The 20191-nt window shown below is 33.5% G+C and overlaps 1 protein-coding gene across 1 annotated transcript in view; it reads left to right on the top strand.

Annotated features, from left to right (window-relative positions):
* Positions 1 to 20191, top strand: part of CWC27 (CWC27 spliceosome associated cyclophilin) — a 233671-nt gene that overhangs the window by 8701 nt on the left and 204779 nt on the right. Inside the window, exons 2-7 of the mRNA XM_082621632.1 lie at positions 1213 to 1309; positions 10618 to 10730; positions 12948 to 13091; positions 15135 to 15233; positions 15843 to 15946; positions 17632 to 17701. Coding sequence (XP_082477758.1) covers positions 1213 to 1309; positions 10618 to 10730; positions 12948 to 13091; positions 15135 to 15233; positions 15843 to 15946; positions 17632 to 17701 — 627 coding nt within the window. The remainder of the gene's footprint in view (positions 1 to 1212; positions 1310 to 10617; positions 10731 to 12947; positions 13092 to 15134; positions 15234 to 15842; positions 15947 to 17631; positions 17702 to 20191) is intronic.

The raw sequence follows: 20191 nt of genomic DNA, 5'->3' as shown, positions 1-20191 counted from the left end.
TCCACCCCCATGGAGCGTAATTGTAAGAGAACTATGTAGCCAGTAAAAACCCAAAAAGATACAATAAATTCATCAGTGTTACATAAATTATGGCAATTAATTTGAGCTTCTGAAACAGAAACTGAAAGGCAATTATAGCAAAAGTGATGATGATGGTCATATATCATTGACCATTGATTACAGATTGACACTGATCTACTTTGGCACACTGTGGGGTGGGTGTGTGGGGGGAGTGATACTAGAGAAGTTGGATTCCACCTGTGCCACAGTGTTCAAATTTAGAACTTTCCGTTCTTTTTGGTTATTTGTGGTTATTAATAAGACTGTTATAAGCTGTCTCCTCCTGTGGGCTCAGTAGGGATTTTGGTTGTTGCAAGATGGCTGGTTGCACCAAGGAGTAACTGCCTTCATGAGCTATGGAAAGAAGGCTATCAAAGGATTCCATTTAGGGCTTCCCTGGTGGCGCAGTGGTTGGGAGTCCGCCTGCCGATGCAGAGGACGCGGGTTCGTGCCCCGGTCCGGGAGGATCCCACTTGCCGCGGAGCGGCTGGGCCCGTGAGCCATGGCCGCTGGGCCTGCGCGTCCGGAGCCTGTGCTTCGCGGTGGGAGAAGCCACAGCAGTGAGAGGCCCGCGTACAGCAAAGGAAAAAAAAAAAAAAAAGGATTCCATTTACCGTAGACGGTAATTTTAAGACACACCATTTTAGTAATATACAACCCAGAATTAGATTAAGAATGTTCCTTTGTAAATTAGGAATGGCGTGATTTTGAATGAAAAAGTAGAGTGTTTATATGTTGAAAGGTAATTGTAAAATTGTCCTACAGTGCTGTCATTTCATGGGATTGTTCTTTAATTTCTTAATTTGCTACACCAATTTTATTGGAAGAAATGCTGTAGAACACTTTTTAAATTAAAACAAGTTTATATTACTGATTTTTAAATGAATGAGGTTTTTTTCTGTGATTCAAAAACATATATGTTATTTTTTCTTAAAGCCGAAATTATTTCTGAAAATGGTATTTGAAAGGTATAAATGTACAGTGACTTGTACTGAATATTTGAAATTTTTTGAGTATAACAAAAACCAAGCAAAGTTTCTAATTTTTATTTTAAAATTGAGAATTCAGTAGTGAATACTTTGTTAAGCAGCCAATCAACTCATCATTAAGCAAAATGGTAATTAACACAGTGATTTTGTATGCTTTCTACAGGTTTTATTGAAAACTACAGCTGGAGATATTGACATAGAGTTGTGGTCAAAAGAAGCTCCTAAAGCTTGCAGAAATTTCATTCAGCTTTGTTTGGAAGGTAATCATAATTCTTGAATTTTATTCTGTAGGAGAAATTTTGTTAATTAAAAAATAAATTGCAGGGACTTCCCTGGTTGTCCACTGGTTAAGACTCCATGCCTCCACTGCAGGAGGCATGGGTTCAATCCCTGGTCAGGGAACTAAGATCTCATATGCTGCACAGAGCGGCCAAAAATAAATAAATAAAAATAAAATAAAAATAAACTGCAGTGTATTTTTCCATAACATTGAAGACTGGTGTTAAATAGTGGTAATGGTTGCTGGGAGATGATATAAATGATACCATCTTGAGCTGTGTGTCAGGAAATGGAGAGAGGAGATAAAAATTCCCCCAATAAATCTCTATATCTTTTTTTTTTAATCTTTTTGTCTTTAACAGAGATATTTATCTCAGCAAATAATACTTTGATCTTTTTTGGTCTCCTTGGCTGTTTTCACTTCTTTCTTTCATCCTCTAAATATGGGTATTCCCTAAGATTGCCTTTAGTTCTCTATTGTCTTTACTCTTCAATGGTTACTTCCAACCAAGTGACTGTCAAATATAGAATTCCAGCCATTTCTCCTCTTTTGAGCTCTAATTTACATATCTAATTGCCTAGTGGACTTTTCTACTCAAATTTTCTACTGTCAGCTACAACTAAACTGATAAAAAACAAATTTACCAGTTTCTTCCCCATACTGCCTTGACTGTCACCAACGTGATTGTAATTGCCTTTTACCTGGTCTTGCATTTTCTCATTTTTGATCTCTTTACCCTCACATTTATTCATCTGGTATTTGAATCCTCAGGCAGCTTAGCTTCCTAGCTTTCCAACTTTATTTTTCATTGCATATAACCACATGGTTTCAGTTGACTATTATCTTTATTTCCTGAGCAGTTCTTTCCCATTTCCACTCATACCTCCTTCATATCCTGAGTCTTCTCATATCCTCCCTCGCCTTTTTGGAATACTTTCTCTTCCCTTCTTTTTCTATTCAAGTCACATTTTTTTTTTTTTTTTTTTTTTTTTTTTGGCTATGTGGTCTGGCTTGTAGGATCTTAGTTTCCCCACCAGGGACTGAACCCGGGGCCCCAGCAGTGAAAGCACTTGAGTCCTAACCACTGGACTGCCAGAGAATTCCACCACTTTTTAATGTCTATTCAAAATTCTACTTTCTCCACAAAGCCTTCCAGCCAGCTTTCAGTGATGGTATTATCAATGTCATTAGTAACTCTTACATTTGAGTAATGAAGTTCAAGGTATCAGAAAACAGCCCTTTGAGTCAAAAGCAAGATGTGAAAGAGAATACAAAATAACCAATAGTAGGGTACAGTGAGAGTTCTCCAAATAGATAACTAAACAAACAGAAAATTACCAGGGGAAGATTTAAGGAATAAAACCACCCAGACCAAAACAAAAACAACCGCCTCCAAAACAAAAAAAAATCGAGCTGACAAAAAAGAAAAAGAGAAAAGAAGACATCTGTAAAGACCATTATTAATAATTGCTATGGTAGGCAGGAAGGAAATTGAATCAGACAGGTAGTTCAGTCAGAGAAGCCTCAAATAACTGTCAACAGATCCGAGAAACACAGTAGACACTGAAAAGTCAGACTTGTTTCTGGAAAGAAGTTTTGAAGAATCAAAAGCTCAAATTTTACAGAAGAGTGAAAGTACAAAAACATTAGAAAGAATAAATGGTAAATTATAATCCATGACCAGGTGAATGGAAGAAACAGAAAACATCTGGATATGATATAACAATGAAAGAAGAAATAAGGTTCTTAAGTTAGGTGATGATGAAACTTAATTACAACATTAAAAAATTATTTCCCTATTTATGAGAATACAATAAGAAAGAAAAAAGAATAGGAAAATAATAAGAAAAAATAACTAGAGCAATTCTTTTAATTGAATAGGTGAGAAATAGAATTATTATTGCAAATGCTAACAAGAAGCCTGAGAAAACTAATTTAAATAAAGCTCCTAAATGAATAAAGTCAAGGTTTTAAAAATTTAATTCAGAGAACCTCATTTTAATCCTCTGATTATATGATTTAAACAAGTGATGATATTTCTAGATCTTGTAATGGTCATATCAATATTTTTAAAAAAGGACATGATTTCCAAAATTAAAAAGCAAATGAATAAAAATGAGCAAGTGGGAGCACAGCCTCAGATATGGCTCTCAACTAAAATGGTGTTCACAGTTAAAGGGAAATTCTTAATATTCTTTTTCCAGCTTTCCTGAGGTATGATTGACAAAAATTGTATATATTTAGATTATACAACATGATTTTTTTAAAGGTGTACAATGTGATGACTTAATATATGTATACATTGTGAAATGATTACCACAATCAAGTTAAGTAACATATCTGCCACCTCACATAGTTACCTTTTTGTGTGAGTGTATGTGGTGAGAACATGAGATGTACAAATTTCTAGTATACAATACAGTATTATTAACTAAAATCAACATGCTGTGCATTGGATCCCCAGAACTTATTCATCTTATAATTGAAAATTTGTATCTTTTTGACCAACATCTTCCCATTTCCCCCATCACCTCCAGCCTGTGGCAACCACCATTCTACTCTCTGTTTCTATGATTCCACATATAAGTGGGAACATACAGTATTTGTCTTTCTGTGTCTGGGGGGAGTTTTTAGTTTTTATGAAAACAAAACATTTACAGTTACACAGACTTAATCTTGGATTTCAGGTCTTGGTAGGATAGTTAGGTAAACATTTAAAAATGAGTGAAAATTTTAAAAAATTGTAAGTTTAAAAAGTAGGTTAAAAAAGAAGAGAAGGAAAGGGAAGCTTGTTATCTTTGAAAATTTTGTTAGTTCCTCTGAAGAATGAGGAAGGAGTAGAATTTTAGGTTTGAAAAACAAAGTGGGGAGCAGAAAGAGAAGTAGAAAAGAAAATCAAAATTTTTATACTTTATGTGACTATTAACTCTTGTGAAATTTTACCTCAGCCCTGTTCCCTGAATGTCCATGCTTCATCAGTTATCTTTTTTCCCCTTCATCCTTTAACAAGAGTTTTAATAATTTTTTAGAAGTTACAAACGTAAGTATATAGTAAGAGGTTTAAAGAAATATCTTACAAAACTAAAATGTTTGTTTAAAAAAACCCAAGAGGCTAAAATAGAGAGCTCACAAAGGAGATTTAAATAAAAAGTTATTAATGATAACATTTACAAAATTAAACACAAAACAAAATTCTAGAAGAAGAACCAGATATACATGATTTTAAAATGCAAGTATAAATTCCTATGTGTATTAATACTTGGGCAGAAATATAATTAGTCAAAATATGTCATGATACCCATACATTGTAGAGCCAGAAATAAAAAACATAATGACAGATAGCACACTCACGGCATCCGAATAGAAACTTTGTTTCCTATTTGAGATACATGTAAATTTCTTTTTTTCAATAGTGGAAAAATTCAGAAGGATATTATGAACACACATAATGAGATAATAAAACCTCTTCAAAATACTTATGGGAATGATACATAAACATTTAAGAAGGACGTCAAACATTATTGCAAGCAGGAAGATCTTTTAAGCACATGGTAAGCTGTAACTATAAATGCATAGTTCAACAGTGATTATTAATAAATTACAAGGAAGTGGAAATAATGGATATGGAAATTATTTGGAAATTTGCAATTCTAGGCACAATAGAATACAAAATTCAAGGTGTAGAGAAATTATAGAAAATTTCTACTCAATATATGTAGTATTATAATAATTTCATTTATCCAACAAGAATATAATTAGGAAAATAAAGGAAAGCTTAAAGTTAAAATCCAACATCACTGAAAGACTTAATAGGAAATAGGAAAAAGAAATAATATGGGTAATTTTAAAATTTGAAAGCACAAGTAATAAAGACTTCTCATGTCCCCCTTCCCTCATATCTAATAGATCTCTGAGCCTTATAGATCCTGCTTCCTAGAGAATTCTTGAATCTGTGCCTCTCAAAATAAGCCATAGTCATGTTTTGACTCCTAGGACAACAGTTGCTCTCTCTCTCTCCACCTTGTTACTTCCAATCAGTTCTTTGTTATGGAGTTTAAGTGATCATTTGAAAAACTAAATCTGATCATGTGCTCAAAACCTGTTGATTGCATGCACTATTTACAATAGCCAGGTCATGGAAGCAACCTAAATGCCCATTGACAGATGAATGGGTAAAGAAGATGTGGTACATATATACAATGGAATATTACTCAGCCATAAAAAGGAACAAAATTGGGTCATTTGTAGAGATGTGGATGAATCTGTCACGGAGACTGTCATAGCGAAGTAAGTCAGAAAGGGAAAAACAAATATCGCATATTAACGCATATATGTGGAACCTAGAAAAATGGTACAGATGAACCCATTTGCAGGGCAGAAATTGAGACACAGATGTAGAGAACAAACGTATGGACACCAAGGGGGGAAAGCAGTGGCGGGTGGTGGTGGTGGTGTGATGAATTGGGAGATTGGGAATGACATGTATACGCTAATGTGTATAAAATGGATGACTAATAAGAACCTGCTGTATAAAAAAATAAATAAAATAAAATTCAAAAAAAATTTAAAAACTGTTGATTGCATATTATGGGCATAAAGGATTATTTTTATTTTTTGATACAGACTCAGGTAAGTATTATATTCAAATTTGAGTATGAATTTGTAGAATTTAAGTGAAAATATTAAAGTCTGACCTCACACTTGTTTTGACCTTGAAAATTTATAGGTTGCCTCCACATTATCTTATTTAAGCTTCAGAACAGCAGTGTGAGTTAATTTATATTATTAGTTTTATAATGAGAAAATTACATGTGCAGTATGATGACTGTAGTTAATAATACTGTATTGCATATTTGGAAGTTGCTAAGACAGTAGATCTTAAAAGTTCTCATCACAAGAAAAATAATTTTGTAACTATGTATGGTGGATGTTAACTATTATTATAACTGTTATTGTCCGTGAACATTTCACAATATATACAAATATTGCATCACTATGTTGTACATCTGAAACTAGTGTAATGTTGTGTCAATTATATTTCAATTAAAAAAGAGAGAAAAAAAAGAGAAAAAAAAGAAAGAAAATTGAGTTTAAGGTTGCACAGCTAACAAGAGGCAAGGCTCAGAATTCCTAACTGCTATATACATTTTTATTCAGAGTAAATGGTTACTTAGGGATATAGGAGAAATACTTGTAGACTTCTTGATTTTTACAGTTTCTGGTTTGTAACCAAGGAGAACTTGTCTGTACTGGGGAGTTCTTGTGAATATAGCCTAACAGCTCTTCACTGGGAGAAGCGATTGAAAAAAATCCATTAATCTTCCTTTCTACTTCCAATCCATCCTATGAACTGGATACAGTTGTTAGATTACAGATTACATTTTTTAAAATGTGGATTTTATTTCCAGTTATAGCTTGCAAATGTAAATTATTATGAGGGTGCCTGCAAGCCACAGTATTATAGTACTTCATGAATTATGATAAACCATAGTCATGTTTTGACTAGTCATGTTTTGACTAATAAAGGATCACAAAGTACTCATGTAATTGTTGTTTTATGAATTATGTCAGTAATTGTATCATTACAGTGTCTGGCCCACAGTAGGCACTTGATAAGTGTCTGTCATTGAATGAGATTGGGTTGGTTCAGTTTCAAGTAATAGAAGACTCAACTCAAAATTACTTAATTAATGAAGACATTTATCATCCTCTTTGATAAGAAATCTGGTGTCCAGAAGTTCTGCAGCTCAGTAAAGACTTTAGTGAACTATGCTCTTTCCATCTCTTTGCTTTGCATTCCTCAGCATGTGATTAAATTATGACTATGCTCAATAACTGAATCCAACTCAACCAATTAGGAGATCATATATGATCTCTCTTGTATGTTTATAGCTTCCAATTTATATATTTATATATAAATATAAGTAATTTTCTTCATTTAGCAAACTTACTGAGAGTCTAATTGGACTCATGTATTGTGTTGTTCTTTTATTTATTGAAAATTTCTTGAGGAGGATGCATTGATTGTGCTAGACCTATAATCAGTGAGTAATTTTGATATGTTTTGGGTTTGTATGTTGTTTGTATAAATTAATTTTCTATGGGGAGAAGAGGAAGAATTAGGAAATAAGGTATTTATCTCTATGAGGGTTTCTCAATCTCCATCACTGTTGACATTTTGAGCCAGTAATTCTTTGTTGTAGAGGCTTCCTGTGCTTTGTAGGATGTTTACCAGTATCCCTGGCCTCTACCTACTAGATGCCAGTAACATCTCCCATGTGTGAAAACCAAATATTTCTAGACATTGACAAGTGTCCCCTAGGGAGAAAATTGCTACTCCTCCTCCCCCCAGTTGAGAACCACAGATCTACACCAAAACTCTCCAATTTTTATTTTGAAAACTGTAATCCAGAGTTTAAGAGAATCCTGAAAGTAGATACGAAACAACCACTACCATGGCTTCTATAGAAATTGTTCTGTTTTGAGTAGATATTTTATAATAAGGAAGAAAAGATTTTGGTTTAGGAGCCTATTTAACGTTCTGGGGGAAAAATCTTGTGACTAGTTGTATTTACTCTGATAACTATAAATACACTTAGTTTTAGACATTGATAAATTTTTCTTTTATTAAAGTATGGTTGATTTACAATGTTGTATTAGTTTCAGGTGTACAACAAAGTGATTCAGATATATATATAGATATAGGTAGATAGATATTCTTTCTCAGATTTTTTTCCATTATAGGTTATTGCAAGATATAGTTCTCTGTGCTACACATTGGTCCTTGTTGTTTATCTATTTTATATATATAGTAGTGTGTATCTGTTAATCCCAAACTCCTGTTTTATCCCTCCCCACCCCTTTCCCCTTTGGTAACCATAAGTTTGTTTTCTATGTTTTCTATGTCTGTGAGTCTCTTTCTGTTTTGTAATTAAGTTCATTTGTATCATTTTTTAGATTCCACATATAAGTGATATCATATGATATTTCTCTTTCTCTGACTTACTTCACTTTATATGATAATCTCTAGTCCATTCATGTTGCTGCCAATGGCATTATTTCATTCCTTTTTATGGTTGAGTAATATATATATATACCACATCTTCTTTATCTGTTCAGCTGTTGATGGACACTTAGGTTGCTTCCATGTCTTGGCTATTGTAAATAATGCCGTATGAACAATGGGGTGCATGTATCTGTTCAAATTTGAGTGTTTGTCTTTTCTGGATATATGCCCAGGAGTGGGATTGCTGGATCATACAGTAACTCTATTTTAAGTTATTTTAAGGAACCTCCATACTGTTCTCCATAGTGGCTGCACCAATTTACATTCCCACCAACAGTGTAGGAGGGTTCTCTTTTTTCCACACCTCCCCAGCATTTATTATTTGTAGACTTTTTCATGATGGCCATTCTGACTGGTGTGAGGTGATACCTCGTTATAGTTTTGATTTGCATTTCTCTAATTATTAGTGATGTTGAGCAACTTTTTATGTGCCTGTTAGCCATCTATATGTCTTCTTTGGAGAAATGCCTATTTACATCTTCTGCCCATTTTTGATTGGGTTGTTTGTTTGTTTGTTTATATTGAGCTGTTTGTATATTTTTGACATTAATCCCTGTCAGTCTCATGTTTTGCAAATATTTTCTCCCATTCTATAGATTGTCTTTTCACTTTGTATATGGTTTTCTTTGCTGTGCAAAAGCTTATAAGTTTGATTAGGTCCCATTTGTTTACTTTTGCTTTTATTTCTTTTGTTTTGGGAGACTGACCTAAGAAAGCATTGCTATGATTTATGTCAGAGAATGTTTTGCTTATGTTCTCTTCTAGGTGTCTTATGGTGTCATGTCTTCCATTTAAGTCTTTAAGCCATTTTGAGTTTGTATTTGTGTATGGTGTGAGGGAGTGTTCTAAGTTCATTGATTTACATGCAGCTGTCCAACTTTCCCAGTACCACTTGTTGAAGAGACTGTCTTTTCTCTGTTGTGTATTTTTGCCTCCTTTGTTGAAGATCAATTGACCATAGGTGTGTGCCCTCTATTCCTTTCTGTTGATCCATATATCTGTTTTGGGGCCAATACCACACTGTTGTTTTTTGTTTTTTGTTTTGTGATACTCGGGCCTCTCACTGTTGTGGCCTCTCCCATTGCGGAGCACAGGCTCCGGACGCGCAGGCTCAGTGGCCATGGCTCACGGGCCCAGCCGCTCCGCAGCATGTGGGATCTTCCCGGACCAGGGCACGAACCCATGTGCCCTGCATTGGCAGGCGGACTCTCAACCACTGCGCCACCAGAGAAGCCAGAATACCAGAATACCACAGAATACCACCAGAATACCACACTGATTGCTGCGGTTTTGTAGTATTGTCTGAAGTCTTGGAGAGTTATGCCTCCAGCTTTGTTCTTTTTCCTCAGGATTGCTTGGCAATTCTGGGTCTTTTGTGGTTCCATATAAATTTTAGGATTGTTAGATCTAGTTCCATGAAAAATGTCATAGGTAATTTATAGGGATCCCATTAAATCTGTAGATTGCTTTGGGTAGTATGGCCATTTTAACAATATTAATTGTTCCAGTCTAAGAGCATGGGATATCTTTCCATTTCTTTGAATCATTTCAATTTCCTTTATCAGTGTTTCATAGTTCTCAGCATATAGGTCTTTCACCTCCTTGGTCAGGTTTATTCCTGACCAAGGAATAAAATAAAATAAAATAAAAATATTTTGTTTTATTTTTTTATATGATTTTAAAAGGGATTGTTTTGTCGACAAAAGAAAAAACAAAAACCACATGATCATCTCAATAAATGCAGAAAAAGCATTTGATAAAATTCAGCATCCGTTCATGGTAAAAACTCTCACCAAAGTGGGTATGAAGTGAACATATCTCACCATAATAAAAGCTATTTATGACAAACCCACAGCCAACATAATACTCAGTGGTAAAAAACTGAAAGCTTTCTTGCTAAAATCTGGAACCAGACAAGGATGCCCACTCTCACCACTTCTATTCAACATAGTATTGGAAGTCCTAGCCATAGCAGTCAGACAAGAAAAAGCAATAAAAGGTATCCAAATTGGAAGGGAAGAGGTAAAATTGTCATTATATGAAGATGACATCATACTCTATGTAGAAAACTTAAAGACACCACACAAAATCTATTAGAACTGATAAACAATTTCAGCAAAGTAGCAGGATACAAGATTAACATACAGAAATCTGTTGCAGTTCTTTACACTAACAATGAAAAATCAGAAAGAGAATAATAAATTCTTTTTATTTTCTTCCAGCATATTATGACAACACCATATTTCATAGAGTTGTACCTGGTTTTATAGTCCAAGGGGGAGATCCTACTGGTACAGGGACTGGTGGAGATTCTATCTATGGAGCCCCATTCAAGGTGAGACTGAATTTTTTTAATCTTTTTTCAGGTCAGCTTGGATTGCTTAATCAAAAATGATTGTGCCCCACAGAAGAAAATGCATTTTACATTAGTGCACAAAATCGGGTCTATTGTATATTTAGGATTATACAGAATAAGAGCAGCACTTACCCCATCAAGCATTCTTTCTAAGTTGCCTTGTCACAAAGTTTTATGCCAGATTGAATTCAGATGGAGCTAAAGGTGGTAGTGAGGAACATGTGAGTCAGAAAAAAAAGACTATATAACATATTTCCCGATATCTGACTGTATCTGATCTCGGCAACTTTGTATGTGTAAAACATTTCTAGAACATTGCATATGCCATCCTATTTTAAATCATTTTATTTAACACTATAGAATTTATATTAATCTGCTTGAACTGCTATAACAAAATACCTCTAACTGGGTGGTTTAAACAATAGGAATTTATTTCTCACAGTTCTGGAGGCTAGGAAGTCCAAGATCAAGGTGCTAGCAGACAGTTCTGTGAAGCTTCTCTTCCTGGCTTACAAACGGCTGCCTTCTTGCTGTGTCTTCTCATGGTGGAGAGAGAACGTTCTGGTGTTTCTTCCTCTTCTAATAAGGGCACCAGCCCTACTGGATTAGGACTTCACTCTTGTGAAGTCATTTAACTTTTTCATCTTATGGGCCCTATCTCCAGTACAGTCACATTGTAGGTTAGCGCTTCAACATATGAACTATGAGAGGACACAATTCAGTCCATAGCAGAATTCATTTTAAATTGTACACAATAGACCTTTGTAGCACAAAATGCATGCCATAACAAGAAATCACAAGGGGAAACAGAAGGAAGAAGCAACATGAAAGTTAGAAGAGGTGTGGGTTTTAATCAAGAATAGGTCAGTGTTTTGTTAGCTGCCAACATAGATCTAAAAAGAAAAAAAGAGTTAATGTCATAATTAAGATATAAAGGATAGCAGTGCGTTCAAGTAAAAGCTAAAAGCTGGGTTATTTATTAATCTGATGGTATCAATATTATGTTCTTTTAATGAGTAAGCATCAATAGCTCTTAAAATATGTGAATTTTTTAAAACTTCAAATTTATACTAATAAGATAGAGTGTCTGGAATTTCCTTTAATTTTATACTGGGTTACTGTATGATTCTTGAGAAAAATGCTTGAACTGTTTGCTTTAATTTTCATATGATAGTGGCCTTAGAGCATGTGAAATGGTTATAGAAGAGTCTCAAATGTCACTGTTAGACTATTTTATATTTTACAAAATTGAGATATCTCATTATTTTAGAGCCTCCAACTGGTAGGAAGCATTCCTTTATTCTATTATTTGATTTAACAGAATAGCTCTTTGTGACAATTCCTTTCTAAATTGAGATTTTTGCTTATTATATTCAAGTAATACAGATATCTTGGTAAGTTTTTCAATTAGGTCATTTTTAATACAGTATCCAGAGTTATGATCCTTTGAGTTCAAATCCCTTGAGATGAATTTATTAAGGAAACAGAACTTCCTTTCTGAAAAACATTGATTACATAACATGGCTATATTATAAATGAGTCCAGTATCAGGTCTTCTATTAACTAAAAGACTAATGTATATTTTATGTAACCCTACCCTAGCAAGAAAACCACCTTAGAATGGCTTGCTCCTGCTCTTTTGAAAACTGTCAAATGGGACCAGTGCCAGTTCAGAGAGGATTCAACCTAGGACTTTAAAAAACACAGTGAAGCACATAACATAATCATACTAGATTCCTTGAATTAAAAAATAAGAAGAAAACAGTTGTTTCATGACATTTAGAATGGGGTCAAGAAGGGAATAGTTGAAGACTCTGTAATGATTCAAAAGTAGTTATCCTGGAGAAAAAAAATAGAAGGTTCTAAAAGCTTAGATGGCTTTGAGGGATGAGAAGAATAGGGAAATGACTCAGAAATCCATTCCCTTTGAGTACCCTTCCTCTGTGTAAGTAGTAAGCTTTCCACAAAATAGGCCAAATTTGTGGCTGAGTATATTTAGAAGATACTTACAGGCTAGTGAAATTTAATAGAATTGAAGGAACCGTAGATATTGGATTTGATTATATGTGAAAATCAGTTAAATAAAACTTCAGCATTTTTGGTTAGAAGTTGTATGGGACCTTGCTTGTTAGCTGAAATATGAAGGGCCTTATAACTGAGGACATTCACTAAATCTTTTTTTTTTTAATTCTTCAGGATGAATTCCACTCACGGTTGCGTTTTAATCGGAGAGGACTGGTTGCCATGGCAAATGCTGGTCCTCATGATAATGGCAGTCAGTTTTTCTTTACACTGGGTCGAGCAGATGAGCTTAACAATAAGCACACCATCTTTGGAAAGGTTCGTGTCCAGTTATCTTAGGCTTCTATGATATATATGATCAACTTATCTAAGAGCTGCCTTCATAAAAATATTCCCTAGGATATTTATTTATTATTTCTAAAAATGATGGAATACTGTATATTCCTGTTATAATAAGCTATGAGGAACCACCTGAATTTTTGTGTGTGTTTTTCAAACAAGTCATTGGTTTTAACTTTAAATTTTTCTGTTTTCTAAAATTGTATTAATGGTATTATTAACTATTATGTCACTCAGCTGATACTGTTTTAACATTTTTAGAAAGACACCTAGGTAATAACATTTAGTAGCTTAAAGTTTATTTTGTTAATGATGAATTCCCTTCAGTTTAAAGTGAAACTTGTGTTAACATTAAAACTTTTTTTAAAAAAATATATTTATTTATTTATTTTTGGCTGCGTTGGGCGTTCACTGCTGCGCCTGGGCTTTCTCTAGTTGCGGCGAGCGGGGGCTACTCTTCGTTGCAGTGTGCGGGCTGCTCATTGCGGTGGCTTCTCTTGTTGTGGAGCACGGGCTCTAAGCACGCAGGCTTCAGCAGTTGTGGCTCGCGGGTTCTAGAGCACAGGCTCAGTAGTTGGGGCACATAGGCTTAGTTGCTCCACGACATGTGGGATCTTCCTGGACCCGGGATCGAACCCATGTCCCCTGAATTGGCAAGTGGATTCTTAACCACTGCTCCACCAGGGAAGTCCCAACATTAAAACTTTTTACCTGAAATATTACTTTGAACAATACCTATTTAATCCGGCTTACTTTAACATCATATCAGAGATTATCATTTCCATAGAATTTTCAGTAGTTTTCTTTAAAAGGGATTCTGAAGATTTTTTTTTCTCATGCTCCTCCCTTTTCATAAATATTCCAATATTTTCCCAGATAGTTTTAAGTCTTAGGCGTGTTAGACATCACTAGTGCATGAGCTCCCTCTGCTGGTTCAATAAGAATGGTTTCCCCCCTATCCTAGACAAAAGATGAAAAGGGAAAGAACACACTTAGCACAACTTGAAAACTGGTATTATTTTACAACTTTTGAGAAATGTTGAATAAGAGGAGTCATGCCAAAAACATGCAATACAGTATTGTTGCTTAATACTTAACAACGTGGATTAAGAAATATGCATTGACACATTTGAGCCACTCCAACACAGGTTGTCTGATGTTCACAGAGTTTCCTTCCTATTATTTACAAAAAATAAGCATATAATAAAATGAGATTTATGTTGCCATTCTGCACCATTGTTTACAATTGATGTTATATAACTTACACATTAGAGACAAAGTATAGCCTAGTGGTTACAAGTCAGAATGGCCATCACTGTCGGCTGTATAACTTCTTTGAACTGCAATTTTCTTATCTGGAAAAGCAAGATAATGACAGTACCTACTTTTAGGATGTTTTGAGGATTAAATGAGATAATGTCTTTTTTAAAAATTCCATTTCTCTTTTATTTGATATAACTTCCAGGGCTTAGAAGTTATCTGGGTTATATTACTCTTTCGTATCCTTACTAAAAGTAAAACAAACCAACAGTGGAATCATTGGATGTTCTGTATAGGATTCCCTGAAATATGTATTTGGCCCACTCTAGCAGACACGGGCTGACCTCTAAAAACAATCAACTTTATCTCTTTGGAGAATGCCTTTAATAATGTCTGCAGAGCACTTACCACATTGTTATTGTTATTTGCTTGATCTACCCTATTCTAAAGTATAAATTTGTTTATAATGTTTGAACAAAAAGTAGTCATTCAGAAGGAGGTTATTTGGCATTATATTTTTAATAAAAATTGACATTAAGTATATATTGGAAATTTCTCAAAAATCTTACTGAGGGATTAAACTTCATCAATGCCTTTTCCCCTTAGGATGATGTTGCTTTTTTACACTACTTAATGCATATACTCTTATATAACAATATGAAATTCCCTTTCAATTATTTAAAAAATATTTTCAAAAGTCCTCCCTTATTTCAAAGAATGAATTTAATATTTTTCAATTAAATTTTCTTTTTTATTTGATAGATTACAGGGGATACAGTATATAACATGCTGCGACTGACAGAAGTAGACATTGATGATGAAGAAAGACCACGTAATCCACACAAAATAAAAAGTTGTGAGGTAGGAGCATGATTATTATGAGTTACATTACTTAAATTATCACTTAAGAGAAATTGATTATTTGTATTGTTAAATTATCAGGTGAAATTAACATTACTACTTAGATTTTATCTCTGTAATTTAGTCACAGTTTCTGGTTAAGAATTTTTTTAATTGAAGATTTCGAATTCAAAGATGAAACTTCAGCTGGTAATCCAATGAGTGCAATACTCGACTCATAACGGAAAGCTGGATGAATTAGTTTTATTTAGCCCAGTGAAGTGATATCTTAGGTAATTTAAGAGTAATTCTTCATTGAGGAAGCAAGGACCTTAGAGCATTTGATTTGGAGTCAAAATACCTGAGTTTGTCTCTCTTACTATATATTATGTTTTCTTGAATATTTTTCCCTTTTGTAAAATAGGGATAAAATACCTTTTACTTAATAGCATATGGGATTACTGGGAGAATCCAGTGAGGCCATGTAAGTGGAAGTATATATCATTATGCTTGTAGTGGTTATGTGAGGAAAAATTATGGACACTAATGGCAACATAATTAAATATTGGTTTTAAGTTTTTGTGAAATTTTATAAAACTTAATCATTTTTCAAAATATTTCTTTCCATAGGTTTTGTTTAATCCTTTTGATGACATCATTCCAAGAGAAATAAAAAAGCCAAAAAAAGAGAAACCAGAGGAGGAAGTAAAGAAATTGAAACCCAGAGGCACAAAGTAATAATCAGAGTAGAAAGATTTTCTCCTCAGCTTGAAAAGCAACACCGATTCATTTAGTTCACTTTATTTCCTTTAGTAACAATTGTTTAGTAGTGAGGGGGAGGTCAGTTTGGACCAAGAGGTACTATCTAAATTATATTGTGTGTGTGTTTTTCTAAATGTACATTTCTTATATTCAAATACAGTATATAACTTTAAAAACTTAAGGTAAATAAGTATTGTCTGAGATGTCCATATGAAATCTGTGTTAAAAAGTAGGTAAATATTTATGATCACTACAAGACTTATTTATGTAAACGAGTTATTGAGAAATTTTTTTTGTTTTTTACTTGTTTTCCCATTAATATATGCTCAGGATAAAGAGCTTGGAAAGTAAAGTATGAAGGATATAATGACCTCATGGTTACATTATTTAACTTTTCACTCTTATTTTTTGGTGCTATTAAAATAATCTTATTATAAATATATTTAAACATAAAGCTGTTTCTGTATTCTGGATTATTTCCTAAGGATAGTTTTCTAAAAATAGAAATTTCTTCTTTTAATAAATTTCAGTAATTTGTGAACAATATTCTTTACATTATTAATTTTGTCTGTTTTATTAAAATAGATATCAGAGAGTTGGATTTCAATTTACCCTTTTACTGAACTGTAGCATCATATTAGGGATTTTATTGTACTTATAAGTGTTAGAGTCAGACAGTTTTAAGTATAATACTGCCTACCCCAGTTATAAGAAGCAAAGTTTATTAATCTTTCTGAGCTTCAGTTTCCCCATCTTTTAAAATGGAGCTTTATAATACAACACCTGGTTATAATGAAGATTAAATGAGAAGGGGAATTTGAAAACACCCAATAGTGTAGGTATTCAATATATATTCATTTCTTTTCTTGATATCCTACAATGTAAGTAAGTTAAGTCGCTGTTATTAAACTGTCAAATATGAGCCAGACACTTTAATAAGCAGTTGATATCTTGTGGCAAAATAACTTCTTATACAGCTTTATATTTGATTTCCTTTTATTTTTAATTATTTATTTTAACTAATTTATTTCTGGGTGAAAGGTCACTGTCACTATATTCAGATATAATATTCCATAACTGTGATTTATCTTGACAACAAGCCCAAAAGTTGGATGTTTTTGTTTTTAATTCATAGCAAATATAATAGGGATGATGTGGTAGTTACTGATTATATCTAAGTTTTGAAATGAAATTCCTCTTTTGTGGCCACATCTTTTATTTTTCCAATATTTGAAAGGAGAGTTTTAATAACTTAATATTTATCTTCCTTGTGATATATTAATTTGAAGGCTCAAAAAAGACAAACTTGATTTTTCTTCCCATGTACCATTTGGTTAGCTAAATTTATTGCTTTTTTTGACAATTTTGTTTAACTTACTAATTTTAAAATATTAAGATTGTTTTGGCAGACACTAGATAAATTGCTTCCCATTTGTAGTACTCTCAGAGCTATATGTTTATTAGTTTTTTAGAAATCCCCATTTTGCTCACCAGTTTTGATAAATATAAAACGCTTTAATTATTTCTGTCATGCTTGACTTAGTGTATTTAATGGTTCTATTGCTTTGAAAGTAGGATATTTATGTTTTGGTTTTTTTCTTCCTAAATTTTCTTTCTTTAATTCTTTTTTCCTTTTTTTTTCTTTATTTCTGATCAGAAATTTTAGTTTACTTTCATTTGGAGAGGAAGCTGAGGAAGAAGAGGAGGAAGTAAATCGAGTTAGTCAGGTAAAACTCTTAATTTGCCCTTTGTTCTGAATTATAAAAGTGATTAGGGTCTATATCTCACTCATTTTTTAATCTCCTGCTATACATAGCACAGCATGTTTCACATGGTACACATTCAGTAAGTGTTCATTGAACCAATTCATAAAATGATTTGTGGTCCGTAATATTTGCAACTTCTGAGATGATTTGAGATAGTTTTTTTTTTTAATCTGACATTTTTAAAAATCAGTTACACCTAGAGTTAAAGAATGATTTAATTTTGTGATTCAGATTTTAATTATGCTTGGTTTAATTGGATTGCTAGATGATTTAGTAATTATCATTACTGTAACAAACAGTGATAGACCAAAGCTCATATTCATTTTAGCATCATTTACATGTATTTAATCGTTTCATTAATTCTCATCACAGCTCTTTAAGATAGAAATTATCACTCCCATTTTACCTATGAATAAGTTAAGGTATTAATAGGTTGTAATTTGCTCAAAGTCACATAATAAGTAGCTAGAGCTGGGAGTTAAACCTACATCTGTCTCACTATAAAATCCATGTCTCAAGATTATACATTGCCTCCTGTCCTTTATCCCACCAATGCTTGCCATAGGCCTTTAAGTATGGTTTTCCTCAATATCACTTTCATCACAGTACTCATTGCTGAAACACCTACAGTGCCCCACCATTGTTTAAAGCAGTGGTTCTGACAAATATGCCCCAAGAAAATCATCTTCAAGGGTTTTTACTGCCCCAAATTTTCATATGTCTTTTTTCTTAAAAATTAGTGAACACTGAGACCTACGGGATAAGATTCAAAGTCTTTACTGTAGTATGTAATTAAAACTCTGTAACCTAGTACTACCTTACTTGCTTGATGTAGTCACCTATTTCTTAATGACACTTATAATAGCATCGACTTAAAAGCACATTATTTTTACCCTTGTCTTTACTTCTTTATCCACTTGCTTCCCTCATCATTGAGCCTGGTTTTGGTAGGCTAATATTGGGCATATAGTAAGCACTCTATTTATATCCCTTGCATTAAAACTGAATTAAAATGGACATGTATAAGAAATATTTAGTCTTTTTTTTTTTTTTTTTTTTTTGCTGTCTTCAGCATCCTTGATTGATCTATTTGATACCATGGATTCAGTTACCACATGTATACTAACATTCTGAACTCTAGTAGGAGACAAGACCAAATATTTCTTCTGGGCTCTTATCCCTCACTCTGAGTTGCCTTTAGGAAACATCTCTATTTTAGATATCAAAATTAAATCCATCTTTACATGAAAACCTCCTTTTCCTATTCCTTATCAATATCACCAATCACTCTGTCACCCTGGTATCTCAGAAGTCATCATCAGTACACTAGTCTTATATTATTCATGATTCAAATTTGTCCCTAATCAAAATGAAAGATTCACTATATGTCATGATCCTGCAGGTATATTTGTAAATGGAAAAAATCATGAATGTTAGATCTGGGAATTGCCAGGATTCCCTTTCACTGATGTTTTGTGAAGATGTCAAGTTTCCTTGCATATCCATGCCTTCCCCAGTGTCCCCCCCACCCCTTTTTTTCTTTTGCTTGGAGTGTGTGCTCTCCTTTATTAGGCTAATTTTTATTTTTCCTTTTAAAATTTACCTCCATTATTAACTCCTCACTACCTCTACCTCCCTCCCCAAGACAACTTTCACCCAGGCTGAGCCATCAAACACTTGTTATACTGCACTGTAATGAGTTTTTTCTTATCTGTGCTAAGTATTTATTTTATGTAATCTCTATAACAACCATGTGGTATGGATGTTATTATTCCTGTTTGGTAAATCAAATCAATACTGAGATGTTAAGTTGCTTGCCTAAGACTGTGTAATTAGGAGGTTGTGGAATCAGAATTTTGACCTCAGGTTTCTATAGCTATTAAAGTGTCTAATGTGATTTTGAATGCTGCAAAAGCTGCCTCCTTCTAAAAGGCTGGCAAGAAATTTCACTGGTAGCACAGCATTCTGGGGTGGGGGGCAGCTCAATGCAGTCGGCCCACTGCCCTTCCCTAACTTCCGTAGGGTCTTGGATAGTACTAAGTTTAGCAGCCTTGTAGAGCAAGTGTGGGCAAAAGGAATTTTTCTGTCAATCTTTTGTTGAATTAAATTTCTGGCCTAAAATAACGTTTGTGGACAATTACTTTGAGATTGACTCTACTAGGAAATTAGTTTGAATTTTTTCTATTGGTAGCAACAGCATGTCTTAAATGTTTAAAGCGTATCTTCCTCCTGCTGCTTACTTTTGCACAAAGTAAAAAAAGAAAAAAATAATAATGTTTAACTTCTACTGAATTATAGTGAACTGGATACTCCAAAAGCAATTTGTGTTTGCTACAAGGTTGAAATGTGAAAGATACCACTGTAGATAGTTCTAGCTTGCTTTTTATGTTTGCTCTTAAACCTGTAAAACACTTTAAACAGTAGAAAGACCAAGTAAATTCTTTCTTCTTT

The sequence above is a fragment of the Mesoplodon mirus genome, assembly GCF_964341445.2.
Source record: "Mesoplodon mirus genome assembly, chromosome: 5".
Lineage (NCBI taxonomy): Eukaryota > Metazoa > Chordata > Mammalia > Artiodactyla > Ziphiidae > Mesoplodon > Mesoplodon mirus.
Note: the sequence above shows the minus strand (reverse complement) of the source record. Positions and strands in the feature narration are given on the sequence as shown.